Here is a 27,844-nt window from a genome sequence, read left to right on the forward strand (position 1 = left end):
TCTGTTTTTTTTTTTTTGATTATTTTACAAGGGGGAGAGATATGGGAGTCCCTCTACCGTATAGTAGATACAGATCAGTCCAGGTAGCTAGCCAATGCCCAGGGTCTTCCCTTCCTTTCCTACCTAGTCCACTATATATAATATGGCTCCCTTAGGGTAAGTGAAAAATATTAGCCTTCTCTTTAGAAAAGAGATTACCCTTAAGAGTCGTAGACTACCAAATACTCTTACCCTCTTATTGCTCCTCCTTTGTAATGTGTTTTTTTAAGAGTTGAGGGATATTTCTTGTTAATCAGGTATAATAATAATAGGATTTTTAAAATAGGGCATTAGGGGAAGCGATATTCATAGTCAAATCGGATGAGAGGGGTTTGCTTCAGATTTGTTTGTTAGAAAGAAACGGTGGGAGTCGGTTCGATTCGATCGTAAGTAAGAGCTCATCTTTTGGCTTCATCCACATTAATTAATGAAACTAATTAATAATATGGACTGGGATTAATATTGTGGACTGACTACTAACTAGACTCCAGCATTGCGTTGCGTTGGGGTGCGAGCTCATCGCTGGAGAGAAAGAATATGGGAAATATAAATGACTGATTCTATGAATTAATTGGATTTGAAACTAATTCCAATAATAATAAGTATAGTATACTTATGAGGAGCAGGCAAGCAAGCGAGCAATCACTCAATCAAGGAAGTAATAACAAGGCCATTATCAATTCTCTTTCTTTTCTATCTTTTCCTTTCTAACTGTTATTACTACTTTTTGTTTTATCCCACCAACCCAACAACCTCCCCCGGCCACTTCCTCCCCCACACAAGCGCACGAGAAGGCATCCTTCCCCCCACGGGGGCCAGGACACGGATCTTCCCCTTTTCTGCGTCCACGTCGGCCACGTACACGAAGCCCATGATGCTGGCGTCGCGGACCTCTGGGAGGGGTGCGTTGGGGGGTACGTGAGTGATGGCGAGGAGGGAGTTTGCGAGCGTGGAGGGGGGAGGGGAGGGGACTTTCTTTAGGAGGGGGACGGAGTCGGAGGGGGAGGTTTCGGAGTGGTGGTTGTTCGTCGTGGTTGTTGTGCTGGTGGTGGTTCCAAGACCGGGGAGGACTGTAGAAGATGAGGAAGTAGTGTGGGAAGCGTCATGATCGTGAGCTGTTGAATAATCTGCCGCGCCGCCTCCGCTGGGGAGGAAAGACTCCCCAGATCCGAATTGCGAGGGATCGTATTCATCTTCGTCCTCGTCTAGGCTGGACACCGTGTAGTTATACAGGGCTAATGAGTCAAAGTCGAGCTGCTGCGTGTGCGGAGACAGGGTGATCTTCGTGTTCGATGAGCTGGCCGACAGCGAGAGCGAGGCGGATGCCGTGGAAGGCACGGCGCTGCCGAAGAAGTACGATCGGATCTGCGACTCGCGCACGGCTTTCATGAAATTCGCGTCCCGGTCGACACATCCCCCTGACTTGGACAGCTTGACCACCGTGATGCGCTCGTCGGAGTGGGTTGCCGATGCACTGGACGTAGGCTTCTGGTCGTAGTTCTTGACCATGGTGCTGTAGAGGCGTTCGGAGCCGATGACCAGAATTGTCGAGACTTCAACAGTCAGTCAGTCAGTAAACGAGCGAAAGATAGCGAGGATACCATACTGGAGAATTCCGTGACAATATGGTGGATCAGTTCTAGTGCCTTCGCACTCCCTTGACCGAGAACTCCAGGAGTATCGACAATGATCCCAGCCTCACGGGCATCGTCATCCTCAGCCATGCGACCTGTCACCGACAGAGCCAGTCTCGACACGATGGGCTTGAAAATATTGCCATCTGCCTCGAGAGGGCTCTGCAGAGGATAGAAGTAGACCAGCGGCAGCTTGACAGGCACCGGACTGGGCCCCGACATCGGGCTGCTCCCCCAGCCCTCCTCGACATCCAGCATCGACCGGAATGCGGTCGCCGTCAGCGTCCCCGGGATGCTCAGCATGCCCTCCGTCGGGTCCAGATTCACCACGATGGGCTGTCGTCCCATCTTGGTCGCGTAGCTCGTCAATATCTTTGTCAGGCTGGTCTTGCCGGCGTCCTCAGGGCCGAGGATCAGGACACGGGGTCCATCTTTCCCACCACTGCTCTGGGCCTCCTGTCTCATTGTCTCGAGCGCAAAATGGACATTGGCGTATTCCACCATGGGCGTCTCCTCCGCGACGTATTCGCTCTGACATCCGCCCGTTCCCTGTCCACGAGCCATGCCATTGGCGCCGGCGAATCCATTTGGCAGAGGAACCGGGTCGCCGGCACTGACTTCGAGCGTGCAGCCATGCCAGGTGTAGATCGCCGCCTTTGTTCCAGAGAAGGTGTAGGTCTGTGACTGGGCGAGTTCGGTGCCGAAGAGCTCTGCAGTACCGGCTAGCAACTAATACCACCTCCTCTCTCAAGGGCGAGAACGAGTCAGCAAATATGCCATTTATTTATGGAAGCGACAGCAATCAACCAGCAAGTATCGTCTCACAGCTAAGCTGGAAACGCAATTAGCTTGCTGGCAGCATGATGCAAGGCAAGAAAGCCCCCCAAAAGAAAATCCGGGCTAATGAAATGTGTACAGACCTTCACTCGCACAGTCGTCCCAAAAGCGACTTCAAATCTCCATTCGCATCCGGGGCGCAGGCTCACCTGCGTTGGCGGCGGAGGAGCATATTGCGTCTCAGCTGACGTTTCCGTGAGCTCTAGACCGGGAAGAGACATCGCATTGCTGACAGATGGTGACAGACAGCGCAGAGAGATTTATCAGGAAGACGGGTCGACAAGAAGATTAAATCGTCAGAATAAAATTCATTGCAGAGGACTCGTACTGTGTATGGCGTAGAATGTATTGCACAATAAATGCGGAGGACCCTCCGCCTGTTTTGATTGTTTGCAACAGTGGCAGCCTGTAGCTTAACTCCACCACCAGCATTATTAATTACCATGAGTGGAAAGCGTCTGCAAATGACTCCAATGATAGATCCTATTCGAGATTACGGAGGTTATACTTTATTTGAATTACCAGAACTAAAGATTTGTTTTCTCACATGGTTTGTTTGGGTACAAGTTCGTATCATACATGCGGTCGCTGAAAAGCAAAGAGTTGCTGGGCATTGCGGACCTAACGACCCTGAAGAGGATGCAATCCAAAAAAAAAAAAGAAATATCCAAGAAAGCCAGACAGGAGGATAAAAAATGACAGTTGGTCAATGAGAAGGAAAATGAAACAAAGCAGGACGTTCCTTTTCACCACTTCAAAAAATCCCGATCAATTCCATCCAGTCAACCACCTACACCCAAATCCGACGCCATTCAAGACAGAGGAGACAAAGATAAAGGAATTTAAAAAGGTGTGCAAAAGGGTAATACAGCAGGGGGAATCTGGGGGGGTGTATACGAGAACTAGGGTCCACGAGCGCAAGGGTGAGAGCCGGGAACAGTGTGTTAAGAGAGCGTGGGGGTCATGCAAAGGTTTCCGTGTTAAGTACGCGAGGTCCGTAAGTTCACCACAAGCGGTCAGGCATCTTGCGATGTCGAATAGTGCGACATGTCAAAACCAAGGGTATGCATTAGGTTAGGGTGTGGGAGTAGTAATCTCAGTCTGGGATCATTGGCAGGGTACAATTATAAAGAAAACCGGAGAAAACAACCAGACCAGGGGCAGGTAGAATCACCTGCCAGAAGCCAAAATCTTCCACTTGTCCTCCTTGGAGTGACCACATCGGGTGGAAATGTTCGTGGCTTTGAATAGATCCTGCCTTCCAAGCCGCCTATTAAAACAAACAGTAAACGTAAAAAGAAATATAACATGTCTAGAAGAAATACGGGATCGCGGCACTAGATCGAGGGGTTAGCTTTTATACACTGCAGCAAGAGACGTAGGTCAAAACTTACGCGAGTGCCAACGTGGCCGTAACGCCGACCAGGGCCCGGTTTCTTACTCTCTCCCGCCTCAACTTGTCCTCCAAAATTTTAGCCTTCTTTGTCGGCTGGGCCGTCTCTTCGTCCTTCTCATCTTCGTCGGCCGCTTCCTCGGGTTTGCGCTTCTTACTAGCTTTTGGCGATGCTGAGGACGGTTCCTCGCCCTCGCCCTCGCCCTCGCCCTCGGCCTGCTGGCCTTTCGTGGCTTCCTCCACCATCTGTTTCGCTTGGGCGATCATCTGTTCTGTTTCCGCGGCGGGAGGAGCATCGGGCAAGGTAACCGGCGTCTCGCCCGAGAGCTTGGTCTGCGTCGTTTCCAACTCATCCTCAACACTGGGTTTAACTTTTTCATCTGCAGCAGCAGCAGCGGCGGCGGCGGCCTTCCTAGCCCTAGTCTTGGTCTCTTTCTTTGGTTTGGTTTCCTCGACTGCCTGGTCGTGATGAACGTCCCCGTTCGTCTCAGCCGCGCCATTCACCGACTCAGTATCAGCAGTTGAAGCGGCCGTACCCAGGGCCGATTGCAAGGTGGCACTAGCTGCAGCGGAGGCAGCCACCGAGCCCTCCTTCGCCGCCCTGGTCTGTCTAGGCTTGCGAGGGGAGCCGGGCCTCTTTGCAGGAGAAACGGAGCGTCTGCTTCGGGTGCGGGACGATGGAGCAAGCTCTTTCAGCGTCTCCAATGGTGGCATCTCGAATTTCGGAGGGGGTGTGATCTGCTTCTTCGCGCTCGAGGGGCTCTGAACAATATCGGTCGGGTCCAGCAGCGCGCGGACCCAGTCGAACATGCGGTATTCTTTCGAGAGTTCCAGGGCTGGGAAACCGTCAGATACCGGCCGTCTTGAGAGGTTGAACGACAAAAGGATTATTCTTACCAAGCATTGGAGAGATCCACACATTCCCAGCGATTTCATCTTCACTGGTTTCGGGTCTCGACTTCAGATACTCGCGCTCGGCCTTCTCTTCTTCCAGTTTGGCCCAGGGAAACGCGATCTTGAACATACCGGTCGCGCTGATGTATCCATCCTTACTTCGTCGCTAGTCATTCGTGTTAACCGCCGGTCAAACCGCGACAGATCGATGCCGGATCATCCGAGCAGGGACGGCTTACCATGAGGAAATACGTCTCGGGGTGCTGTTGCGGGTTATGCGACGGAAAGATCTCTGATCCTCTGAGGTCCTTGGGCAATGGGGCGCGCAGATGGGCGTACTCAAAGGGACCCAAGTTCTCCGGCTTGGTCGCATTTGAGGTGCCGACCTGCGCCGGCTTGACGGCTAGATGCGTCTTCCCAAGGCGACGGAGCGCAAGGAGTTCCTCATCTATAGCAATCCCGTCAGCGGTGGTCAAGCTCGGCGCAAATCAGAACGCGATCAGCGATGTTGAACAGGCGCGCATAAACGCAACCAGGTAAGAGAGAGCGAAAAGGAACTTACATGAAGGAGACGCTTCTGGGAGGATGAGAGGGTTGTGTTTCTTGGGAAGAGATCGCATGATGGACTCGAGTTCCAGTCGACTGGATGCTCAATAGGGTATATGAGCAGCAATAAGGCTGAAAATGTATATAGGGAGCGAGGATGAGCCTGGGGTTTGGGGCAGATTTCTGGAAAAGGCGTTAAGATGCACACCCACGGCTGCCACGTTGCAGGCGCGTCTGTGTCGCTCGCCGTATTCGGGAGCTAGCACCGGTCTCAACTCGAGGGTCGGCAATCGGAGCAAGGACCGGGGAGGAAGGATCTCACGAACTCCTCCGTCGACGCACGCTGTATGGGTAATACGGAGTACTCAGGACCACTTGATCGAGGATGGAAGCGCGAAAGATGGACGGAGTCTGTTTATCTCGCAGATAGGAAAGGGGGCATGGGGGTGAGCCGTGAGCGGCCCTTGAGTAATGTACGGCCATCGGTACGATACGGTACGCATACACGAGGAGGACTGGCGGTGGGTTCGCTGGCCCGACCCGCCGCCGTGCTAGTCTCTCCAACGGGTCCAACCAAGGCGTTGGGATCATTCGGCGGAAATTAACCCCGGTAATGAAGAACCTTTCGGAACAAGGCGATACACAGGCGATACACAAGGCCGTATCGTATCGTTCTGGAGTGTTGGGCCGTTCCACCTGGCAACGCAGGCCTGGGGAAGGCACCGCCAGAGGAGGACCTCGAGCAACTTCCGCTCCCCCATCGGCATCCATGGACAGTATGCCGTCACCGTGATTATACTATAAACTGCATCGAAGCATTTATGCTTTCTGATATCATTTCTTGTCATTCAGAAGTAGACACAAGATTCTTGCACAACTTGAGCGTTTATCGAATCTCTTTGGAACCGATGCATCTTTTAACTTTACTTCAGGAAGAGGGAAGAAAAAGAGCCAAGTTGGGATCTGAAAGCAGTTCTGTATGAACATGGCTGTCTTAACGAGTAACTCGAGGATTCCGTCAAATTCCCGCATCTCGAAATTCTCATTAATATTGTCTTTTCCTTGTTTCTCAACAGCCGTAAATACCCGCAATTTCCACTAGCATCGAGTGCGTTTTTATATGGTAGACTGGAAACTACTGAACGGTCTTTATCGCACTCCTGATTGCTCTGGCTGTTTTGTAGGATCACAACTACGGAGACAGTTTGCTGTATCTGCATCGTAAACAAAGCTTGCACAAGGTCATTTCTTGATCCACAGTAGATCGTGGCTTCGATACAATGCAAGTCGCACTAAGAGAAAGTGGCTCCATCCTATTAATCGAATAGAAAGAACTCCTGAGCAGTTAAGCGAATTGCAAGCCAATATGATGAAGCTTGACACGTTCAAGGCCCATTTGTGGAACGTGTCACTGAGTGATGATAGTTCTAATAGCAAGAGCACAATAAAAAAAAAGGTTGGAACTTGGAATATTATTTCTATTACCCCTGAGTCTTCTGTTCTAGACGTTGTGTTGTCTTATCGACGCAAGGTTCCCCTCCTCCCACCGCCTTTCCTACCCCACTGTCCAACTGTCCAGCTGTCTAATAATACATACTCCGTGTACCTGTTGTCGGGGCACATTTCTCTTCTTCACTCCCAGGGCCGTCCCTCCTTTTCTGTAAGTGCCCATTTTGATCCCCTCATCGCTCCCTGTCTGCCTCCTTCTTGACGTTAGCTAAACGTGATTCAACCTCATCGTCCCATCAACCAGGTTCCTGTTTTGTTGACTGCCAAGCCTCGACCTTGGAGTACCCCGCGTGTTGAACTAAATAATAACAACAAAGGCTTCAGGACCATAGCCCTGAATCTAGAACGGAATCGACATCATGTCTGAGCACGACGAAGATCTCGTTGCCACTAAGACGGAGGGTTACAAGATTGGCGAGAAGAAGACAATAGAGGAATACAAACAGCTGGGTATGCTCTCAAACTCCGCCGCTCACATCTCTATATCTGTGGTTCAATTGTGAAATTGCCGTAGCATGTGTCGCCCTTGGGAGGCAGGCCATACTGTCCAGTCTGTTCCATCGACCTGCTTGGCTCTCGAAGAAGCCGTGGTGTCTGTTTTGAACCACAGATTTAGGCAAGAAACACGATGAGTACTTGCGGCTGACTCTATGTGTTCTGACAGACGCGCATGATGAGTCTCTCAATCGCTGGAAGGCGTCCCTTGGTCTGAACACTGGCGAGCCCATCGGAGACCCTAACGACCCGAGAAAGTGCATCATCAAATCCCTGGCCATCGAGACGGAAGACCGGCCGGACATCACGGTGGATCTCACGGGCCCTGGAGCCCTGGAGGAGCTCAAGAACAAGCCGTTCAAGATCAAGGAGGGCGCCAAATTCCGCACCAAGGTCGTCTTCCAGGTGCATCACGAGGTGTTGAGCGGTTTGAAATATCTCCAGGTCGTGAAGCGCAAGGGAATCCGGGTCAGCAAGGACGAAGAGATGCTGGTATGTACACCCTCCAGGCGACAGAGAATTCCTTTTGGACTGGACCCGTCTGGCTGACAACCCCCTCAACAGGGCAGCTACGCGCCCAACACCACCGACAAGCCTTTCTATGAGAAGAAATGTAAGAACTGTCTTAAATCTCCCTGAAGACTCTCAATGCTAACTGCACAAACGCCATCAGTCCATCAAGAGGAGGCTCCTTCGGGTATGATCGCCCGAGGACACTACAACGCCATTTCCAAGTTTGTGGACGATGACGACGTCACTCACCTCCAGTTTGAGTGGTCTTTCGAAATCGCCAAGGACTGGTAAGGTGTTGAACAATGTTCTGTCCTCGTCAAGGCTTATTCTTTCAAGATTCGATTGTCGATTCGATTCCATCTTCGCTAGCTGTGCAAAGCGTGCTCATATCCACCCGTGCATATCTTGGTTTTCGCTTTTTTTTTTTGTTTTCTTCACTCTTCCCGTAAATATTCTCTCCGTGTTCGCATACATACAGAGACAAGATAAGAGAAGATGGGATGGTGGTCAACGAGGGCAAGCCTGTACCCAACTCCGCAAACTCCTGTTCAAATCAAAGTGAATCGCTTCGCTCCTCTTTTTATTCTTCAAAAGAGGCTTCCGACCCCGGCCCTCTTCCAGACGTTTCATATGTCCATGTGTCAAGCTTTTACATCAAATAAATTCGTCAAGAAAAAAGAAGGCTCAAAATTGCTAAAACCCTGTCTTTCCACGAAAGAGAATTTCTTCTTTCAAATGCGGTCTAGATGAAATGCTCCCGTTGTAAAAGAAAAGAGAATGAACACCAGACAAAAAACAACTTTAAAACTCCAGATGTCAAACGCCTAGGGTATCACATCACATGACATCACAAAAAATAATCAATCACCGGGTTCTGTCCATCCTTGCTCTGTTGTGCCTGCTGCTCGTTCCGGTGCAAATCGTTCTCCGGAGCCGCGTCGAAGATGTTGAAGAACCTCTCCCCCGAATCGCTCACCTCGAGGACGCTGGCCAGGTTGCCGCATCTGTAGCAGTAGTTGGGCGCACTCCAGACGGTGCTCAACCGGTCGTCATAGAGGATCTGGTACCCCTCCTGACAGAGCTGGTGGGCACGGAGAATGTGCGACATGCTGTTGACCTCGAGGAATTTGCGAACCACCTGCGCACCAAACGTGTATCCGGCGCCTCGAGGTGACAGGGAGAACTCGTCATGCTCGGTGTCTGGATCCGACCAGACCAGGTCGGCCATCGGTCCTTCATGCGGGATTTCACGGAACCGGTCGATGATTTTGATCTGGTCAATCGAGTGGATGGAGGGGGAGAGACCCCCGTGCACACAGAAGATCTGGTCGTTGATGACGACGCTGAGGGTGAGGAAGTCGAACATGTCGGTGAAATAGTGCCAGACATTGGCGTTGCCATACTTTCTGGCGCACTCGGTATAGAATCCATATGACTGGGTGACACCGCGCGACTCGTGATTGCCCCGGATGAGATGGACGCGCTGAGGGTATCGCAATTTCAGGCAGACTAGGAGGGAGATCGTCTCGACGCTGAACAGGCCACGATCGACGTAGTCACCTGCAGTCGCCAGTTAGAGGCTGACACATCCAAATCGTCCATTCCTGCTGAGTCTAACCTAAAAACAAATAGTTGGTGTTGGGACAGAAGCCTCCAATCTTGAAGATCTCGATCATGTCGAAAAACTGGCCGTGGATGTCCCCCACCACCGTGACGGGAGCAGCAATGTGGACAACATTGCTCTCCTTCATCAAAAGCTCCTTCGCCTTGGCACATATTGCCTCAATCACAGAATCTGCCAATAACTCCTTTTTATAGAGCCGCTCGATGCATTCGTCCAAATCGATGCTGGCTAGAAAGCAGTCAGTCAGGACCTGTCTCCCCTGTCTCTGGACTCCAATCGATGACTACCTACACGGTAACCCAGGCATCGTGGCGACAATCGCAGGATGATCTGATCAGTATAGAGGCAGTTGGGGCAGAATCACAGAGGTCGTGTGAGCAGCGCAAAGAAGCTTATAAGAATGAGCGGGAAGCAAGGGAAGAGAAGATGTGTCAGACAGCGATTTTCTGGAGCAGCTACCATCATGTCCAGAACACCAAAATGGCAGGGCAGGGACTGAGCACGCAGGAAGACCCTCGCAGTGCAGCCAGTGCGCCGAGAGATTCAATCTGGTGCCTTGGTATCTAGTTATCTGCTGGTGGTCAGGCCACGGCCCAGTAGTGGGCACGCGCTGCGGGCTGCACTGGAAGAGCAATATTATTAACTTGGCCTAGCCTAGCCTTCTGCTCCCTCTGACCGCCTTCCCTCTTTATGCGGTATGGTTCCCCTGTCCGTCCGCCAGTCCATGGTTCCTGGCCCAAGCAGCACGTGAATCATGCCTGTCTCTGGGCAACATTTGGGCTGCAATCATGGAAATTCCTCCCTGCAGTCTTGATTCCTCCCCCCAGGTACTTCGTGATGTGCTTCTGTCTTATACCTTGTTATTTTGGAGTTATCTGGTGTTTGACATAGTATAGATTATTTCATCAGCAGCTGCATTGTCTCCTCTTCTATTCTTCGACTGAATCGGGAAAGTGTCAGGTACAGTGCATACATGTACTGATCCAACGAAGCTGCCCAACTTCAGGAAAGGGCCATCCTGTATCAAGAAACGAAACACACTTTTCTTTTCTGACTTCAACTAGTCATTTATACTTAATTTTATGGATTTATCCTGAATGAAGTTCTTCAGTATCTGCTTCCTTGGGTGTGCTTTGGATTACCCCTTTGGGAAACTGATGGCCTTCCAGGGTCTCCAAAGTTGTCAATGTCCTCGTACGTCAATGACAACTTCACTTGCAGTGCTTTTTGATTACTTGGATTACTTGGATCACCTGTTTGAGGATAGAGACGCGGAAGTACTCTCAACCCCGTCAAATGGAGGCATATCCCTCCTCTCGAGATGGCCAGCCATTGCAGACCTATGCTCCGCCAACGGTCCCCAGTGAACGGAGGTCGAGATATCCCTCATTTTCTAATGAGACATATGGTTATGAAAGGGGCTATCCTGAAAATGCCGGTTACCCAGAACCTCCAAAGAGATTCTCTGAATCTCAGACATGCTTCAACTGCGGATCACCCGAGCACTGGGCTCAGAATTGTCCTCAACCACGAAGATCTAACCCTGCGTAAGTGCTTGAAATCCTATGATAATTTTCTATTCTTCCTATTGAAGCTAATCGGTCATTTCAGTGGCGGGGAAATCGATTTTCGGCCTTCAAAACAACGAAAGACGAGTCTGACGTCCCATTCATTCCCACCGCCATACAAGCAACAATGGGGAGATCCGTTATCAGGAGCTCAACCAAATTATCCAGTTTACAATAACTTCCCCCCAACGCCGATGTCGACGCACTCGGCGGATTTCTATCCCTGGCAACCATCTTCGTCTCCAGCTTCTCCGGGGCAGCCTTTCCCACAATACGGTTCACACGGACCGCCAGCCCCGGCAAATACTCACAATACGCCGTTCCCAACCCCTGTATCTCCTCCTGGTGGACATCAGTATCACGGTTATTTCCCCCCCTACCACCAGCAGCAGTTCCCGTTGACTTGGGAACATCGACAGTACAGCTACCAGCAACATAATCAGCATCTGCCTGAGCATGGTCGTAGTTGCCCTCCCTTGCGTCAGCAGCACACCCGAGACGATGGTCCGCCTTCGGTGCCTCCCGTTCAACAATGGATTGAAGATATGCAGTCATATGAGGGACAGCCAGTGAAGTTTTCCCGTAGCCAGATCAGTAAGCTTCCATGCTTCTTCCTGTTAGGACGGCCTGCTAACAACAGATCAAGTCTGGCGACCACCTAACCTGGTTGCCCGACCACTCCCTTCAGTTTTCTCTGCGCAGGGAATTGAGCCTGTGGCAGCCCTACAGCCAGGCACGTCCGTGTCGAGGTATGTCTCGGATAAAGACGCTGAGGATCTCAAGCGTCATATCCGTGAGACCAAGTACTGGCCGGCTCTAAAAGACGATCCTATATTCCGCGAAATCGTGACAGATTGCGAGTTGATTTCGATCGAAGAACTCGTGTCTCGCCGGAACCGTATACTTCAGGCTCATCGTCTTCGCGTTCTCAATGAAACCGAAGAGGGTGAAGTGGACGAGGATGGTGTTGAGGCTGATCGAGATAGACCGTCATCTGACAGTTTTTGTGGACATGGAAATTCTGCCAGCGAAAATAGACAGCCCGAAAGAGAGGAAGTTGATGGCAGGGTTTCGGCTCGAGATAGATGTCGAGAGACTGATCGTGGACGACTTCATGATCGCCCATATTCCCAAAGGAGTTCAATGCGGAAACGTCGGCATGCATCTCCTGGTGACGGCGACAGACAGTTGAAGCGTCGGGCTGGTGATGCTAGTTCATCTAGCTCAGATCGACGTATCCCAGAATCGTATCGAGAGCCAAGGCAACCGATATGGTTTTCTGATAACTATCAGAGATATTCACAGAGTGCGGAGTATAAATCTGGAAGAGGTCCTGGGAAACAGCAGCCTTCTTACCCTCCAGACGGTTCACGCCAGGATGAAAACGCCAGACATTGGAGTTCGCGGAGTCCACCACACTCAGAGAGAAGGGGTCGTAAAAGACCTAGGCCTATCGATTCCTCGGAGGACTGCTATGACGGGCCACGGCTCCAGGAAAATGATGTACCCTCTAGAGCCCGGTGTCAACGACCTGAAGTTAATTCCGTGTATAGGTATTTTGCCCCGCCTCAGCGGGCTGGGTATATGCTAACAATTATAGCCGACGATGGTGACAGCGTGCAGAGTCCTGACAGTTCGCCCCACGACCTTGGTGTTAGCCTCTTTCGCAGTCGGTCTACGGTCTCAGGTCCAGGTTGTTCTTTTGGCAGCTTGCAGCCTGTTTGGATTGATTCCAGCCAGTCTATTTTGAGAACGTCTCTTGATCTGGATACACTATATCACCTTGGTCGGGAGCAGATTCTTTTGTAAGCCCAGCTCTTCAGACAATATAAGGCCTCTTTCAGCGGTGTTCTATCTCAACTCCTTGAGTCGCAGTAGAAGAAGCCAAATCGACGTTTCTCTTTGTCTCATTCTTTACCGCTGGTTATTGTTCACCCAATACATTGAGGGATGGTAGAGAATACGATTGCTGATCTACCCACGGGAGCGATTTTACTCTGTCTGGTGCAGCTGCATTCCCTTGCGGAAATTATCCAGAAAGGACAGCCCAGATCTAATTTGAGTCTTATACCTGTCTTATATAACCACTTGTCGATAGCGAGATAGGGCGGAGAAGGTCGAAAGGTGTTGAAACTGGAGATAAACTTCAAGCTTGTTCATACAGCCGGGAACTATGGGTTCGTATAGTTATTAATCTGAGTGAGTATTTTCTCTCGATTGAACTTGTCAGGCCTCTTGTATAAAAATGGCACAATGTATATCAGACTGTTGAGAGCGTGCATAGTCTATGACTTGAAAACGCTCTATAAAAATCCGGAGAATCATTATTATAATAACTTATCTTGTTGTCCAACAAGATGAACGCTGTGTGCACGATGTTAGAAAGATACAAGTTATCATTTATATAACTGGAAAGAGGAGTTTATCCACCAAGCAGACAAACCCCGTCTTGGGTCTTGTCTGATCTTCGTATCTTCACCGGTTCTCCTTGACACCACTGTCCCTGCATGGCCTTTCCGGCGGGCATGCAGAGATTACTGGCGATGTCTTCAATTCTGCCGTTTTCTCTCATTCTAGAGGAAGTCCAGCGGGGGCTGCAATTCGATCCCTTCTGCCCATGGAGGGTCCAGAAAACTTTCAGACCCGGGGTCTAATAGCTGAGTGTTCGCACAGTGTCCTGATTGACTGTCTTGATCTCCCGCTGTCGTCGGGCCATTTCTGGAGGTCCCGAACTCCTCAGATCTTGAGGTGGTCAAGTCGATCGTACTTGCTGGGGGATCTGAGCCATTGATGATGAACTCATATAGCCCGAGGGGACTGGTATCCAGAATTTCTTGGCCAATTTCATCGACGTGAAGCTCGTTGCTTACAGAGCTAAGAAGTCCATCGAGAGAAGGATCGGGATGTGAACGGATATTTATTCGAGGAATAATACCTGATTCCCTTGGCCCTTCATGTGAAACTTCGGTATAATTGTTGGGGATTGAACATTCAGCATGGCTCACGTCAGGATTGCTGGATATCATGAGCTGTATCAGTAACGTCGCAGTTTTGGCGGTCTCCTCAACTAGGGGAAACCTCTTTTCGAGTGAATCAACCCTTGTCCTCAGGTTTTGAATATCGTTGGTCAGATGGAGCATGACACTAGCCCCGGCTGCCTTGGGGTTATAGCCAACATTGGAGGCTGCAGAGAATAGCGTAGTGGCTGGGGAATCACTAGCCAGCGTGTTCGACGAGGATGATGAGGCCGACCAAGATGATGACAACGCAGGGTCATCGGACAACTGCCTGGTGGACTGCTCGATGAGAAGAGTATTGACACTGAGCGAAGAGCGCTTCCCCATGGTCCCAAAGCCTGTATGATATCATGGTCAGAAATCGTGCCAAATGCTTGGCCCACCACGGAAGTCTACTTGTGAAATTGACTTGACTGACATATATTTTTGGGGATAGGTGAACCCGGGAACCTTGCATTCCAAAGCCCTGCCCATAGTTCCTCTTGGGAACACTTCAGCCGGATAGTGCACTGCTTGACATGATCCTCCCTAGCCCCTTCATTTTCAAAGGAACGAAGGCATTTCCCAAAGATATGCTCGTCATGAGTCCGGGTGAGATGTCGTCTGAGAAACTCATCAGTTGGATGTCCCAGGGCGGCTGGTTTTGAATTTCTCGAGGGGGTGGGGAGGCTTACATCAATTCCGATATATATCGGAACCCTGTGCCAGCACAGACGAGATACCTTCTATCGCTAATTCCGTATGTTTCGGGATCATGCTTGCGGTAAACACAAGCGAACCTGCGACGTGGTTGCCCTCTTCCTGGAGAGTGGAACCGTCTCCTCTTGCGGTGACTACCATCCTCGTCCTCGTCCTGCGAGAGATTCTCATCTTCTTCCCTTTCATTTGAGGGCTGGGGCCGATTGCTTGTAGCCGGGTTTCGTTCACGTTCTGGCGAATTCGATTCACTCTGCTCTTTGTGCTCTTGCGACGATTCCTCTTCGTCCCTGGATGTCTCGCAATGCAGTTGGCCATTGCAGCTAAAATCATCTGGTAACAGGCCCAGGTTACCATTTGTAACCAGTTTACGGAGCTTGGGCCTCTGAGACGGCGACACCTCATCACGTTGCGCTGAGGGGGACGCCAACTCTACAGGCTCAGCTCGCTTACCTTCCGCAACTTGATCCTTATCTGAAACATGTAATGGCGCAACTGAAAAATCACTGTCCTTACCTGTCTTCCAGGACTGCGTGCGCGAGAGGGACGAATAGCTCGGAGGTGAATCGCAACTCGTGTCAGGAAGCTCGACTGGCGGACCAAAACTGCTGTCTGGAAGTTCGCACAGCTCAGACGCCGGTAGCTCAACTACTTCTGGGCCCTTGTTGCCCAGGCTATACGAAGTAGGAGGAGGAGGAATCCACCGAAAACACCGAGAGAGGGAATCGTCACTCAATCCCTCAAGGACCTGCCTATACTTGAATCGCCATTCAGTAGCCTTTTTGATCCTCCCTAGGCGACGAACGGAGACCGCTTCGAAGTACGGGTTTCTCTCGAGCTCTTCCGATATCAATTTCTATTGTGAATCCAGCGGCCAATGAGCAAGATATATGAAGTATTTCCGCATTGTATGTACAGTACAAGAACCTACCTGCAATCCAGAGCGCTCATGAACTCGACACCATTCGTGGCTTAGCATAATAGACTCGCAGATGCTCTTTTCGGTGAGACTGCCTGCTCGACTCTGCAGAATCGCTTCTCCAATCAGAGTCGCATAACTTCGGCTTGGGAAATGTAAATGCTCGGATCTGGACACCTTCTCTTGACCAGCGTGTGTAGGAGAAGAGGCGTTTTGATAAATTCTCCGCCAATGAGGCCGCCATTTCCTCAGAATCTCCGCGTGTCTTCGCGTCTCAGCCTCGTTACTTGTTTTCGACTGCTTCGGGGACCCTCAGTCAGCCTCCCTTTCCTTCCCAGAAGAACACTAACGACTGACTCACTCATCCTTTTCTATTCCTAATCGTGCAAGTCCACGTGAATACGCCATTGTAACAAATGTACCAACACTTTTGTTTCCAGTCAAGACAGAGATATGAATCCACGATGACAACATTACCCGGGTCCAACACCAGAGGCCATGCCTTCAGTTTCTCCTGTGATGCCTGTTGACGGCAGACATGTTTTTCCAGTTTGTGTGATTTGGGGTAGACATAGAGAATAACCCTGTTCCGGACTGCCCGAAATAGAACGATCGCATCGCCTCGCCGGTGGCCCTGTGGACCAACCCTGTAGAGCCCTGATTTATCCGTCGCCTTGTTGCAGCACACCACGACGGGCTCTCCTGGCATCCCATGATCCACACTAAGAAGGGAGCAATAAATGTATTTCTCCTGCAAACAGTAAGTGAGCTTGGTAAGGACAGACACACCGGAGGCATTCTTTAGTATCATTCATGTCATAGTCCATGAACTCGATGAGCAGCTTGGCATGGATCCAATGGAACTACTGCTCTGATCTCTCCCGACAAGCCTTTTGAGTGAAGGTCCGCGAGTATACTATCGATTAAGGACATAACATAGGCAGTGGGATCTCCTTCTATGGCTTGGAGCTCTCGCAAAGCAGCATCGTAGTCTTGAATAGTGTTTCCCCGTCACTGGATCCTCACAGTCTGTAAGGTCAGCACTCATCATGAAACACCTCGGTTCGGGTTCTCATGAGTCAACAATTCGATACTCTCATCGGGTGGACAGAGCACAGAGGCAGGAAGGATTTAACCTAGACTCAAAGAGGTAACTTTCTCTTCGTTGACGAAAAGAAAGTTTCCTATTTTGGGTTAGTATAGTCTGCTGATGGAGGGTTGGATGGCTCTAACACTTGGGACAGCCGACCTATCATGATTCAGCCAACATGATTCAGCGTCGATCTGGTAGATGTACTTGACCTGTAGTAGAAAACTTTGCCATCTCGTGTCATGGAGAACTGCAATAAGACTTGACCTAGTTAATTAGTGAGTAAGCGTAACTACTCTGCCCACATATTAGCAATAGTGTTGATGCTGCATGGATGGAAAGGACTAGTCCATAGTACATATAAGGGGGCCCAATCTGGAGCTAGCCGAAGAGCATCCCAGCAACTCCATACACGAGGCCTTCCTTGAAGAGACAACGGACAATAATAACAATCTTCTGTGGAAGAAGAATCTCTCGATTTGGTCAATCTATAGGTTCTGCAATCTCCGCAGCGGAGATTAGACGGTGTAGATACGCTTCTGACCAGTTCTCTGGAATTTGCCTTTCATCAACTCCCAGCATCAAGCAACGGGCTATGCAATCCATGAAGCCATCATGGATACTTTTCCTGTCGACATGACTAGTTGTTCAAAGCTCCTGATATATGCCATACTAGCTCCGTATAGCGCGCTTAGAATCATAGGACGATTTGAGACCACAGCGAGACAATAGGATTGCTGGAAGGCCCATTCCCAGCAGAACAACAGAGTTAATGCGAACGTGTAGCAAATGACTAGGTATAACAACATCCTCCATACTCATGGGTTACCTCATAGGCTACCTTACATTCTGACCTACCGCCAGTCCTATTTTGTTATATCGCCTCGTCTACTCAGCCTGGTCAGCTCGGATTGTCTGACCAACTTCCTCAGTGTTCTGCATCTTAGTATGGCAGTCAAGTTCTTGCAATACTACGAAGAACGGCTCCGTGCTCCAAATTTTGAAGTATCATATACTACAATCAAGGAGACTAAACAGAAATGTTTCGATTCAGGCATGGCACCGATGACATGCACGTGGCTAGAAACCGTCCCCCATCCTGAGGTGCATGACGGTTGGAAAGCACAATATAGCGGGTCTGCAAGGGCTCCTCCGCTCAGAAGGATTTTGAACGGCAAATGGCTTGGGGTCGTAAGGCTGTTGCAGATTTTTTGCTGGAAGAAGTCAAGCGAAGAGCCTCTGTGCCAAGGATTATCACTAGCAGGGGTTATAGTCATGGTGTCGGTAGCAGCCATAATCCTTGCTGCCATGGTTCAAACAGAACATAGTTCTGATTCTTTGATCTTGATGAGCTTCCAGAGATTTCAAGCTGGCTATATCTCCATTTGGTAGCCTCATGCTCTGCGCAGCTGTAGAGGTCGCCTTGTCATTCGGCGAATTGGGCACGCGAAGCTTGCCGATCGCCTTGTCAATAGTCAAACAGCCTTGTCAAAGAGCAAGCGCCCGACAGTTCTTGTCAATTGCCAAAGTCTGTTGACAAATTGCATCATGAACGAGGATATCGCTATATTATAAGAAGAGGCAGAATACGATGTAACAAAGCATCCATTCTCTGCCGTGCACAAACAATACTATATATATATATATATATGTGAGCCTCTTTCTGTCAAAGAGAACAGGGAAGGAAATGACAAATACAACTCCACTAACTGGGTGAGCATTGCATTTATGGGAACGAAGTCAAGGAATTCTTTCGCTAACACTGATACAGACTATGTCTAGGGCATCAGCCCCCTCTCAATCTCTACCTTGCAGACCCACCAGCCAGTGAAGGATTTGCAAAAGCTCCGTATTTCAGGAGATCAGCAACCGGGCTTTCTGACCTCCAAGTCGAGTCGAACGGAGAGGTGCCTGCTTCGTCACATTTTATGTGCTTTCGTCCATTTGCCGGCGCCATCAATCCTCTAAGCTACAACCTCTCGTCCGCAGAAGACTTCCCTGACTCTGCAGAGAATGCATGCATTGATGCCCTGGAGAGTCATGACACTCCCAACAGATTGCAATCCATCCAACAGCCCAAGGGTCTTACCGGACAAGATATGGCGCAAGTGACTGGTCCATATCATAATCTCCCCAGTATCGCTTCTCCGGCGCATGCAGAAACTTCATATTCGCCATCCTCAGAAGGTCAGAATTGGAATCGTATCAATAAAGGTAGTCAGTCAAGGTCAGTCGTCCTCGTGAAGGTGCTTGCTCGAAGTCTCTCACACGTTTCAGCAACAGATGCGGAAATCTGCGGTGCAAATGGGAAAGCTGCAATTACCCGGGTGTCTTTAATCGAGCTGCAGACTTGATACGGCATGTAAGAAATATTCATGTCGAACCAGGCTCTCATCGATGCCCGATTGAAACATGTTGCAGGGTGTTTAATAGGCGGGATAACCTGAAAGCACACTTTCGACGAGCTCATTCAAACGATCGCAAAGCTTGATGACGAGGTGCAAGCTTCATTTGGAGAAAAGTGATGACGGGTTCAAGGCCTGAAGAGGTCAGAGTTGTAGTTACAGTCGGAGAACTACATGGTTAAGCCAGTTTCATATCACTAAGTGAAGCCGTCCCATTGATGACGCCAGCTCTTTAAGTAGCTGAGGGCAGGCAGAAATCATCAGTCGGCCAGCGCGCGCTATGTGAAGCGATCTGCATTTTGGTGAAACTTAGCATCCTACTCACCCTCGTGGTCACCTTGCGCCCAGTAATCAGCTCAGATATATATGTCCTAGTTATCGACCTGGAGTTGTTTGCCAGGGTGGTGCTGGCCAGTTAGTAGTCACTAGCCCTGTCAATCGACAGCTACAGCTGTACAGAACCCCTCATCTGCTCGCTTTTCCTTATTTATTTTCTCTTCTTAAATTTCGGGACCAGAAATAACCATTCTAGAAATTACAAATAGACATAAATCCGAGTCTCCAAGACGATATGCACGTCAGCAAATTCCAATTCTTATTTCATTATTAGATCGAGCCCGGATTGAGCTGATATGATGATAAATAAAGCCCGCCTGCCAGCCACAGATCGCCGTTCCGATGCCCTTTTTCTGCACATCTCCTATCATCTCTGCTGATTATTACATAGTATAATCAAATTCTTCTAGTGTCAAGCCCACCTGATACTTGTATTCAACAGCAATGAGCGATTCGATATATTTTCCAATGGCTAGGTCATTAGGAGAGAGTGGAGCAGGATGATGTGATCGTATGGAAGTCCTCCGAGACAGCTCTCAACTGTGCAAGATCTATAGATCTACGACCAAATAGGGAAGTTCTTAACCTGAACACCAGTCAGTACAGAATGGTAAGTTCCTGATGGGATTTTGTACTGTAAATATTTGAGTCGTCCCTCTCATTCTCTTCCTCCTCCCTGACTCCTGTTCCGTAGACAATCCGAAGTTGTTGTTCCATTATTTTTATTTATTATTATTACTACCCAGCCAGTGCAAGATGTCAGACGAGAATCTCGTCCGCCTGCCCCAGGGAGCTGGGTATGGGGTGGTGGTGGTCGGCGTCGGTCTCGCCTTTGGAATCGGGATGGTTCTGGTGAATCGGTTTTTGGAGAGATTTCTGCGAGAGAGATCGGACCATACGGAGATGTAGAGTTATCTGCAAAGCACCATATGAAAAAAAAATAATGGCGAGTAATTGCTGAGCTTATCTTATTTGCATTTCTTCAGGTTCATGGTTGCCAATCGCAGTGTTGGAACGGGACTGACGGCTTCGGCGGTTATATCGTCGTGGATGTGGGCGTATGTTCGTTATTTTTTCCTCCCCCCCTTTTCTCATTCAATTCTCGAGCTTCCGTTCAGTATGTTAGTTGACAGGACAAGTTTACTGACAATATGTTATCCATTCAAGAACGGCAATCATCTGGACCGCAGCTCAAGGTTATCTCTACGACATTGCTGCGCCGTTCTGGTACGCGGCTGGTTGCTCCATCCAAATTGCGCTGATGACCGTCCCGGCGATCCACGCCAAAGTGAAAGTCCCGTGGGTTGAAACCATACACCCAATAAGAGAAGCGTACAAGCTAACTGACCATCTACAGAAACGGTCACACCGTCTTGGAGATTGTCAGACTCCGATATGGGACGGCCGCGCATCTGATCTATATCTTCCTGTGCTTCGTCACCAATTTGTTGTCGGTGACGGCCATGATCCTGGGCGCTGCTGGGGTGATCACTGCGTTGACGGGGATGCATATCATCGCTTCGACCTTCTTGCTCCCTCTGGGAGTGGTGGTCTATACCGTTGCAGGAGGGTTGAAGGCAACGTTTCTGACGGACTATGTGTGAGTTCATTACCTACTTTCTTCGCATCTTTTCACACATCCATACGGGTGTATGCCTGGAGGGATCTATCAGAGTATCTAATCCTGAATGAAAACTGGCTTTCTGATCCTTTCTCCTCCAGTCACACCCTCATAGTGATGGTAATCCTCTGCTTCCTCACGTTGAAGGCGTTCAACAATCCTGCCATCACCGACCTCAATTCCTTCTATGACATCCTCGTCAACGCGGAAAAGACGCGAAACATTGAAGGAAACTACCAAGGCTCGATACTGTCGTTCAAATCGAAGAGCTCCGTTATCTTTGGCCTTGTCCACTCGTTTGGAGATTTTGCGCTGGTCATTATGGACACGAGTTTCTGGCAGAAGGGTATGATTGTCCTTGTACACAGCGGATGGATTATGAATTTCTAACTGACAAAACTAGGATTCGCTGCTGACACTGCTGCCACGATGGTAGGAATACCAGATAGGATCGTCCCAGGAAAGAATATCATCTGACTTGATTTAGCCAGGATACATGCTTGGTGGAATCGCTTATTTCGCTGTGCCCTGGGCCGTAAGTATCCATGTTGTCTTGTAGCCTTCTGAGGTCTGTCAGATGCTCATATATGTCACAGGTCGGTACCACGGCTGGTCTCGCTGCAATTGGGCTGGAGAACACGCCCATATTCAGGGTACGTAATTATTGCTCCTAGACGGATGCCTCTTGCTGAAAGCTCTTCCAGCAAATGACGACAAGCGAGATTAATGCAGGCTACGTACTCCCTTACACTGTGATGGCCGTCGCCGGCAAGGGAGGAGCCTTCGCATTACTTCTGGTCGTGATCATGTGCGTGACAAGCACGACCTCTGCCGAGTTGATTGCAGTCTCGAGCATTTTCTCCTTCGATATCTACCGAACATACATCAACCCAAAGCTCATGACAGGCAAGTGATTCGAATTTCGCACTGACGGTCATCATCTTCGGCTTCTTTGCGTCCGCATTTGCGACCGCGTTGCATTACGGAGGCATCGATCTGAATTGGATGGGGTACTTTATGGCGACGATCATATGTCCTGGGATGTTTCCGCTGGCTTTTACGATCCTCTGGAGGAAGCAGTCTGTGGCTGCTGCGATCATTGCGCCTCTTCTAGGACTGGTAAGTTAGTTTCTGCGACCCACGAGATATAACGGGTCTAACCAAGGAGGCGACAGGCAAGCGGCATTGCAGTCTGGCTTGTAACGGCTTACGTCTATGGTGGTGAATTGAGCATCACTACGACTGAAGCTCAGCTGCCCTGTCTCTGGGGGGCCATCACGTCCACATTCTCGTCGGCCATCTATTCGGTTATCATAACTTACATCAAGGTATGTCACAATAAATTCCTGACAATGGTTTCTTTACCATGAAATCATTATTGCTAATGCAAATTATTCCAGCCACAAGACTTCGACTGGCGCATCTTCCTCCTCCTCAACGAAGTCAAAGACGAGGACTCCCACAGTCCCGACGCCGACGACAGCGAGTCCAGCGAGGACAACCGAGTTGCGGTTCTCAGTACAAAAGACCTGGACAGTGTGCAGCATCCTTATTCACCGGAGGTGCTACAGCGAATGAAACGCGCCGCCAGGATTGCAAGCGTCTTCAGTGCCGTCGTTGGCCTCGTCACATGGGTTGTCTGGCCCCTGCCGCTGTACCGGGATTATATATTCACAAAGCCGGTAAGTCATAAACCCTGTGTCGAATTGAATTTCAGCAAGTCTTGAAACGAATGTGCATACACTAACAGCTGTATGCACTCTATGTACAGTTCTTCAAGGGCTGGACAGTCGTCTCCGAGATATGGCTGTTTGTCTGCTTACTCGTCGCCACCGTATACCCCATCATCGACGGTAGACATGTTCTCGCAAAGGCCTGCAGACTTGCATGGCACAGCCTTGTTGCCGGCAGCAGCAACAACAACGCCGGGCAAGGGGGGAAAGAATCTCACCCGTACGAGTCCTCTACCGGTATCGGCATCGAGAACGAGGAGGAGAAGGGGAAAATCCCTTCTGAGATTGTCCAACCCACGACAAGTTCAACAGGCGGAATTCTCTAGTCTACAAAATCGACTCGACATATATACGATATACAGCCCTCGCCAACAAACGGCACGGCCACAGAAGGGAACAATAGAACGGAAACTTTGAACGTGAATGAGAATTGGTACGATACACTCCCTTGGAGCAGGCAGGACCTGTTGACAGCTTGCCAAAAAAAAAATTACAACCCGATCTCTCTTCTTTGTCTGTCTTGGACGGGGAACAAAAATACCACCATTCATTCATTCCCCTTCACAGAAGAGATATATCATACGTAGATACAAAGATTGTCGGTATTGGGACAAATCTTTCATATATGTATCTAGACTACAGTAGATTAGATTAGATTAGACTACGCTAGACTACACGACTCACAGAAATGATTAAGCATTGAACGTCGATAAAAAAAAAACGATGAAGACGCAATCTCATTTCTTTGACTGAAGAACTACATAGAACTCCAGAAGATCAAAATCATGAGAAATTTATTTAGATTAGGACTGATTATAGACCCCCCAAAACTACTACTACTACTACTACTACTACTACTACTTACTGTAGGGTAGTGGAAGCATCCGTTCTTTATTTAAATTTGTCTCGGATAACCGTTTGCTTAATTAAGCACATGGGTAAGAAAGACTAAGATCGCTTTGACACTACAGTAGAACTCCCAGAGCCCGATACGATTTATAGAAGTTGATTTGAGACTTAGGGATTCATTAGGCATATGCTATTGCTAATTTCGGCGGGTGGTATCGGTATTGGTATTGGTATCTTAGGTATATCTTAGGTTTCTATCTATGCTCTAGTAGTACATCATCATCACCCTTTTTCAACAGTCCTTTCCTCTCGTGGCCTTCGCCCACTGCTTCGGACTCGGACTCTTCTTCTTCGTCTTCTTCATCTTCATCTTCGTCGTCGTCGTCTTCTTCTTCGTCGTCTTCGTCTTCATCGGTTTCCTCCTCTTCAGATTCGGTTTCTTCTTCTTCTTCCTCTTCTTCTTCCTCTTCTTCGTCCTCCTCCTCTTCGGATTCTGTCTCCTCTTCTTCTGATTCTTCATCCTCATCATCATTGAGCCACTCGTCCAGTGTCTTTGGGCGATTAATCTTTCCTGCTGGTCCGTTTTGCTTTGCGCGAGCTGCTGCTGCGACGCTCTCATGCTCCTTCAGCGCCCTGTCCAGTCTCTCGCTGGCCGTGAGGGTGGCGCCGGTGCTTCGTTCCGCAGAAGTCTCCATCATCAGCCCTTGGTCTCGCAGGCTCCTGTCGGGTTCCTTCCCAGCTGGTACCCAATCTGGAAGTGGCTCGTAGCCCCTCAAGCCGTGGTACCCTGCATCAGGCCCGACAATTAGGGTCGACGTGCCGATCACAAGATCCTTCCGTGAGTCTGACGGGCTTGGGGCGTGTGGAACAGGCTTCGGCGCCAGGAGCAGCAAGCTGGCGAGCTGCGTCGCGTTAGGATTGGCGAGCAGTGCCTTGTAGAGTCGCGCGCGGTCTCGGAGGTCGTATGAGGTATCGTACCTCGCCAGGAGGAGGATATACCGCCAGAGGAGAGTTATACGGTCTTCTTCTGGTGGCGGGTTTTCCGGTGGCCGCTCTTCCGACTGCTGCTGCTCTGCTGCCTTGTTATCCTGGGTTTCAGCCCATGCGTTGCTGTCCGCTTGTTCTGTTTGAGGAGGCTTCGGCGGAGGTTGCTCCGGAGGGGGATTCTGCAAGAGATGATGAAGATAGACCTTCGCCCCAAGCAGGACGATCTGCTGTTTCACCACCTCGGTTTCATCTGCGAAACCCTTCGCCAGGATGCGCAACACATCCGGCGCAATGTTGTTTTCTGGGTCGACGGAGGCGAATTCGCCCACAAGCCAAATAATCGAGGCCCTTGCCTCCGGGCTGGTCGTCGTGTCGAGATGTTTCGCTAGCTGGATCACCGTCTGCTTATGCGACAACGGGTCCTGCTGTATCAGATGGCGAATGACTGTGAGCGACTCAGATACCAGGTTCTCATCGACACTCGAGATCTGGCTCAGAAGCACTCGCAGGCAGTGATTTGAGGTTCGCGGGTCGCTCTGCGCACACCGTCCAATTGCACGGACGCTCTCTCGCACCAATTCCGGATCGCTTCCTTGTGAGAAGTGTTCCAGCTCGCTGAGAATCACGCCCTTGTAATGCATCCCCAGATGAGGGAACAGAATCGTCAGAACTTCCAACTTCAGGCGCCAGATATGTGGCGGATCGGCGGAGTGCACTAGAAAATGGGACACGTATTTCACAAACGGAGCCGGGACCTTCAAAGCCACCGCTACGATGTTGTACAGCGCAACATATTGAATGTCCTGGGGACAGCGAACAAGGGCCACAAGCGGGCCGACGGCACTCTCCAAATACTCCGGCGTGCCCAGGTAGAGGTAGCAACGGACGACGCTCACGATGACAGCAGAGGTGCGACTCTGAAGGAGCGGTTTGCAAGCTCGCAAGAACAGCTCGAGATCGGGGTCTAGCACGACCACTTCTTCGCCCGTCTCTTCACCCGCAGCCTCTTCGTTAGATGCATCATCCTCGTAGAACCCCTTGGTTTTTTCTGTCTTCTTGACCTTCTGCGTCCTCCTGGGAAAGCACTTCCTTGCGTAAATAGTGAGAAGCCGCAAAGTAGCCAGCTGACTCCATTCGTCCATATCTACCAGTTTTTTCACCAGACTGCGGTAGTGCTTGTGGATGAGATCAAGGCGATCTGGACACACGTCCAGGAACGCCGAGACGGCTGGCCCGACGACGAAATATTGGCTATCCCCCAGGAGCGTGGATAGATATTCTGTCAGCTGCGGAAGTGTATTCGGGTTTAGTCGGTAGCATTTCGGGATAGCCAACGCAGCGGCCTTGCGGACATGGGGACTCATATCTCCGCAGCCACGTTTGATCGCCAGCGACACGATCTGGCTGATGACAGGGACCCTGATCCCCGACATGGTGCGCAGAGCCATGACCCGGACTTGTGGATTCTGGTCCGTGAGGGACTTCTGGATGGCATTGATGGACAGCAATGCGAGGTCCGGTTCTGCCTCGGCCTGGTGGAGCAGGTAGATATAGACGAGCTTCTTGACCTCGATATTCGGATTCGCGACATTCTTGACGACGGCGGAGAAGTACTGGAGACAGGATTCGGATTGGTACATCAACTAGATCAGCATCCAGAAGTATTAGCAGAACTATCACTCGACCAGACAGGGTGTGTAAACGTAAACGCAGCTGGTCGGGGGCCATACGGAGATGACCTTCCGCATCCCGTCCAAGACATCACGCTCATTGCGGCTGTCGAGCAGCTTCTTGATCTGCTGCGAATTGAGGCCACGCGTAGAAGGACTGGCTCGCAAACCCTTGCTGCCGCCTGCGGATTGGGCAGCTTCGAGAGTAAGCTCTCGAGCTGTACGCACATACGCATCAGTCGTTAGCAAGGAAATCAGCCTGATGGCGTTGAATGCAAGATGGAGGAAGTGACAATACCTGTTTCCAGCATGGACGAAATCCTCGATATGGTCTCCATGCTGTCCCCAACAAACCTCCCCGGATCCCCTAAGCAGCAGTGGTGCGCTGTTGTGAGAGAAGAATCCGGAGTTCAAGATGGTAGCGGGGCCATGAGAGCGTCCATGGTCAGTGGCGTGCCATCCTACTCCGGAGTAAGTTACCAAACGTCAGCTCTCCGCCTACTCCACATTCTCTGTCAACAACAACCTCTTCCACGCGAGAACGGACGAAATTACAAAGACTGCCTCGACTGACCTCCGCAGAAGAACAATGTAGGCCTGTCAGGAGTCAGCGCTCAGCAAGAGAATTCGCGCTACTGCGGAGGCCGTGTCTTCGGATTTACAGATTTACAGTCCTCAGATGCAAGCGACAGTACACTTCGCGAACTTGGTCTCCGACTTTGTCAACCATATACTTTGCAATAATAATGCCCGCGCAACGACTCTAGTTGTCTGTTCTACACGGACGCAATTCTTAGAGCAACTGGCCGCTAGTATCGCTGCGGAATCCCGGCTTCACCAACAAGACCATCCTGAGGACCAGCAGCAGCATGTGGAAGACGAGCAGGCAAATTTGTCATCGGAAGCGGCTGAACGACCCCATCCTCTCCTAACAAAGACGATCGGTCTTCTTGCGCAGTCGCGAAAAGTTAAACTGGTCTTTTGCCCGTCTGTCGAGCATCTCCGTGCGTATCTTTCGACCTTACGTGTTACTTCAGAAGACTGCAGAGGGCGCCTGGCGATCTTGGACCTCGTCGCTGTACACTATACGACTTCTGAATTTTCCGCTCAAGGCCTGTCACGCACTCTGGCCATCGCTGTGGAGGCCGCTGCGAGGGCGGCGACAGATCTGGTGCTATGTGAATGTAATGACGCGGTCGACCCCCAGAACCTCGAACGCGGCGAGAGACTGTGGGATCTTCATGTGCCGCTGCTCAGTGGTGCGGTCCGACTTGGAGACGGAAGAAGTACATGGTCTGGGCGCCACGTCTCTGTGAAGCGAGTGGCGCAGAGATGGTTTCAATTCGACGAGAGGGAGCCTATTACTACACACATGGATATTTAGAGGAAAAACAGCCCTGAGTCCCCAAAATCACATGTACAAGAAGAAAGATTGTAATCCCAATCCCAAAGAACCCTCGGGTATCCTA

The 27,844-nt window shown here is 50.2% G+C and overlaps 13 protein-coding genes across 13 annotated transcripts; 7 read left to right on the forward strand and 6 right to left on the reverse strand.

Moving 5' to 3' along the window:
• Positions 1-771: 771 nt before the first annotated feature.
• On the reverse strand, positions 772-2,731 carry VTN77DRAFT_2366 (uncharacterized protein; the record flags this gene model as incomplete). The annotated part of the gene is made up of 3 exons (XM_069418197.1): positions 772-1,592; positions 1,646-2,402; positions 2,594-2,731. The coding sequence occupies 3 exons, from the start codon at positions 2,729-2,731 to the stop codon at positions 772-774; spliced, it is 1,716 nt and encodes a 571-aa protein (XP_069279264.1).
• A 1,091-nt stretch (positions 2,732-3,822) lies between these two features.
• VTN77DRAFT_2367 (uncharacterized protein) lies at positions 3,823-5,417 on the reverse strand (the record flags this gene model as incomplete). Its single annotated transcript, XM_069418198.1, has 5 exons — positions 3,823-3,847; positions 3,905-4,739; positions 4,801-4,963; positions 5,037-5,245; positions 5,360-5,417. 5 exons carry the CDS (start codon positions 5,415-5,417, stop codon positions 3,823-3,825), a joined length of 1,290 nt encoding a protein of 429 aa, XP_069279265.1.
• Positions 5,418-5,447: 30 nt separating this feature from the next.
• Positions 5,448-6,114, reverse strand: VTN77DRAFT_2368 (uncharacterized protein; the record flags this gene model as incomplete). Its single annotated transcript, XM_069418199.1, has 2 exons — positions 5,448-5,686; positions 5,838-6,114. The coding sequence occupies 2 exons, from the start codon at positions 6,112-6,114 to the stop codon at positions 5,448-5,450; spliced, it is 516 nt and encodes a 171-aa protein (XP_069279266.1).
• A 1,097-nt stretch (positions 6,115-7,211) lies between these two features.
• VTN77DRAFT_2369 (uncharacterized protein) lies at positions 7,212-8,151 on the forward strand (the record flags this gene model as incomplete). Its single annotated transcript, XM_069418200.1, has 4 exons — positions 7,212-7,302; positions 7,517-7,839; positions 7,912-7,960; positions 8,021-8,151. The coding sequence occupies 4 exons, from the start codon at positions 7,212-7,214 to the stop codon at positions 8,149-8,151; spliced, it is 594 nt and encodes a 197-aa protein (XP_069279267.1).
• A 556-nt stretch (positions 8,152-8,707) lies between these two features.
• On the reverse strand, positions 8,708-9,791 carry VTN77DRAFT_2370 (uncharacterized protein; the record flags this gene model as incomplete). Its single annotated transcript, XM_069418202.1, has 3 exons — positions 8,708-9,420; positions 9,479-9,712; positions 9,776-9,791. The coding sequence occupies 3 exons, from the start codon at positions 9,789-9,791 to the stop codon at positions 8,708-8,710; spliced, it is 963 nt and encodes a 320-aa protein (XP_069279268.1).
• Positions 9,792-10,780: 989 nt separating this feature from the next.
• Positions 10,781-11,714, forward strand: VTN77DRAFT_2371 (uncharacterized protein; the record flags this gene model as incomplete). Its single annotated transcript, XM_069418203.1, has 2 exons — positions 10,781-11,031; positions 11,096-11,714. 2 exons carry the CDS (start codon positions 10,781-10,783, stop codon positions 11,712-11,714), a joined length of 870 nt encoding a protein of 289 aa, XP_069279269.1.
• Positions 11,715-12,526: 812 nt separating this feature from the next.
• VTN77DRAFT_2372 (uncharacterized protein) lies at positions 12,527-12,861 on the forward strand (the record flags this gene model as incomplete). The annotated part of the gene is made up of 2 exons (XM_069418204.1): positions 12,527-12,605; positions 12,653-12,861. The coding sequence occupies 2 exons, from the start codon at positions 12,527-12,529 to the stop codon at positions 12,859-12,861; spliced, it is 288 nt and encodes a 95-aa protein (XP_069279270.1).
• Positions 12,862-13,625: 764 nt separating this feature from the next.
• On the reverse strand, positions 13,626-16,393 carry VTN77DRAFT_2373 (uncharacterized protein; the record flags this gene model as incomplete). The annotated part of the gene is made up of 5 exons (XM_069418205.1): positions 13,626-14,407; positions 14,488-14,672; positions 14,744-15,621; positions 15,697-15,981; positions 16,148-16,393. 5 exons carry the CDS (start codon positions 16,391-16,393, stop codon positions 13,626-13,628), a joined length of 2,376 nt encoding a protein of 791 aa, XP_069279271.1.
• A 2,068-nt stretch (positions 16,394-18,461) lies between these two features.
• VTN77DRAFT_2374 (uncharacterized protein) lies at positions 18,462-19,128 on the forward strand (the record flags this gene model as incomplete). Its single annotated transcript, XM_069418206.1, has 2 exons — positions 18,462-18,487; positions 18,546-19,128. The coding sequence occupies 2 exons, from the start codon at positions 18,462-18,464 to the stop codon at positions 19,126-19,128; spliced, it is 609 nt and encodes a 202-aa protein (XP_069279272.1).
• Positions 19,129-20,634: 1,506 nt separating this feature from the next.
• Positions 20,635-22,050, forward strand: VTN77DRAFT_2375 (uncharacterized protein; the record flags this gene model as incomplete). Its single annotated transcript, XM_069418207.1, has 6 exons — positions 20,635-20,814; positions 20,873-21,482; positions 21,540-21,568; positions 21,624-21,671; positions 21,733-21,789; positions 21,841-22,050. 6 exons carry the CDS (start codon positions 20,635-20,637, stop codon positions 22,048-22,050), a joined length of 1,134 nt encoding a protein of 377 aa, XP_069279273.1.
• Positions 22,051-22,177: 127 nt separating this feature from the next.
• On the forward strand, positions 22,178-23,195 carry VTN77DRAFT_2376 (uncharacterized protein; the record flags this gene model as incomplete). The annotated part of the gene is made up of 4 exons (XM_069418208.1): positions 22,178-22,255; positions 22,312-22,464; positions 22,537-22,818; positions 22,908-23,195. The coding sequence occupies 4 exons, from the start codon at positions 22,178-22,180 to the stop codon at positions 23,193-23,195; spliced, it is 801 nt and encodes a 266-aa protein (XP_069279274.1).
• A 777-nt stretch (positions 23,196-23,972) lies between these two features.
• On the reverse strand, positions 23,973-26,686 carry VTN77DRAFT_2377 (uncharacterized protein; the record flags this gene model as incomplete). The annotated part of the gene is made up of 3 exons (XM_069418209.1): positions 23,973-26,348; positions 26,436-26,593; positions 26,674-26,686. The coding sequence occupies 3 exons, from the start codon at positions 26,684-26,686 to the stop codon at positions 23,973-23,975; spliced, it is 2,547 nt and encodes an 848-aa protein (XP_069279275.1).
• Positions 26,687-27,054: 368 nt separating this feature from the next.
• On the forward strand, positions 27,055-27,759 carry VTN77DRAFT_2378 (uncharacterized protein; the record flags this gene model as incomplete). Its single annotated transcript, XM_069418210.1, has 1 exon — positions 27,055-27,759. One exon carries the CDS (start codon positions 27,055-27,057, stop codon positions 27,757-27,759), a length of 705 nt encoding a protein of 234 aa, XP_069279276.1.
• Positions 27,760-27,844: the final 85 nt, after the last annotated feature.

The sequence above is a fragment of the Rasamsonia byssochlamydoides genome, assembly GCF_041956645.1.
Source record: "Rasamsonia byssochlamydoides strain NRRL 3658 unplaced genomic scaffold VTN77scaffold_18, whole genome shotgun sequence".
Classification (NCBI taxonomy): Eukaryota; Fungi; Ascomycota; class Eurotiomycetes; order Eurotiales; family Trichocomaceae; genus Rasamsonia; species Rasamsonia byssochlamydoides.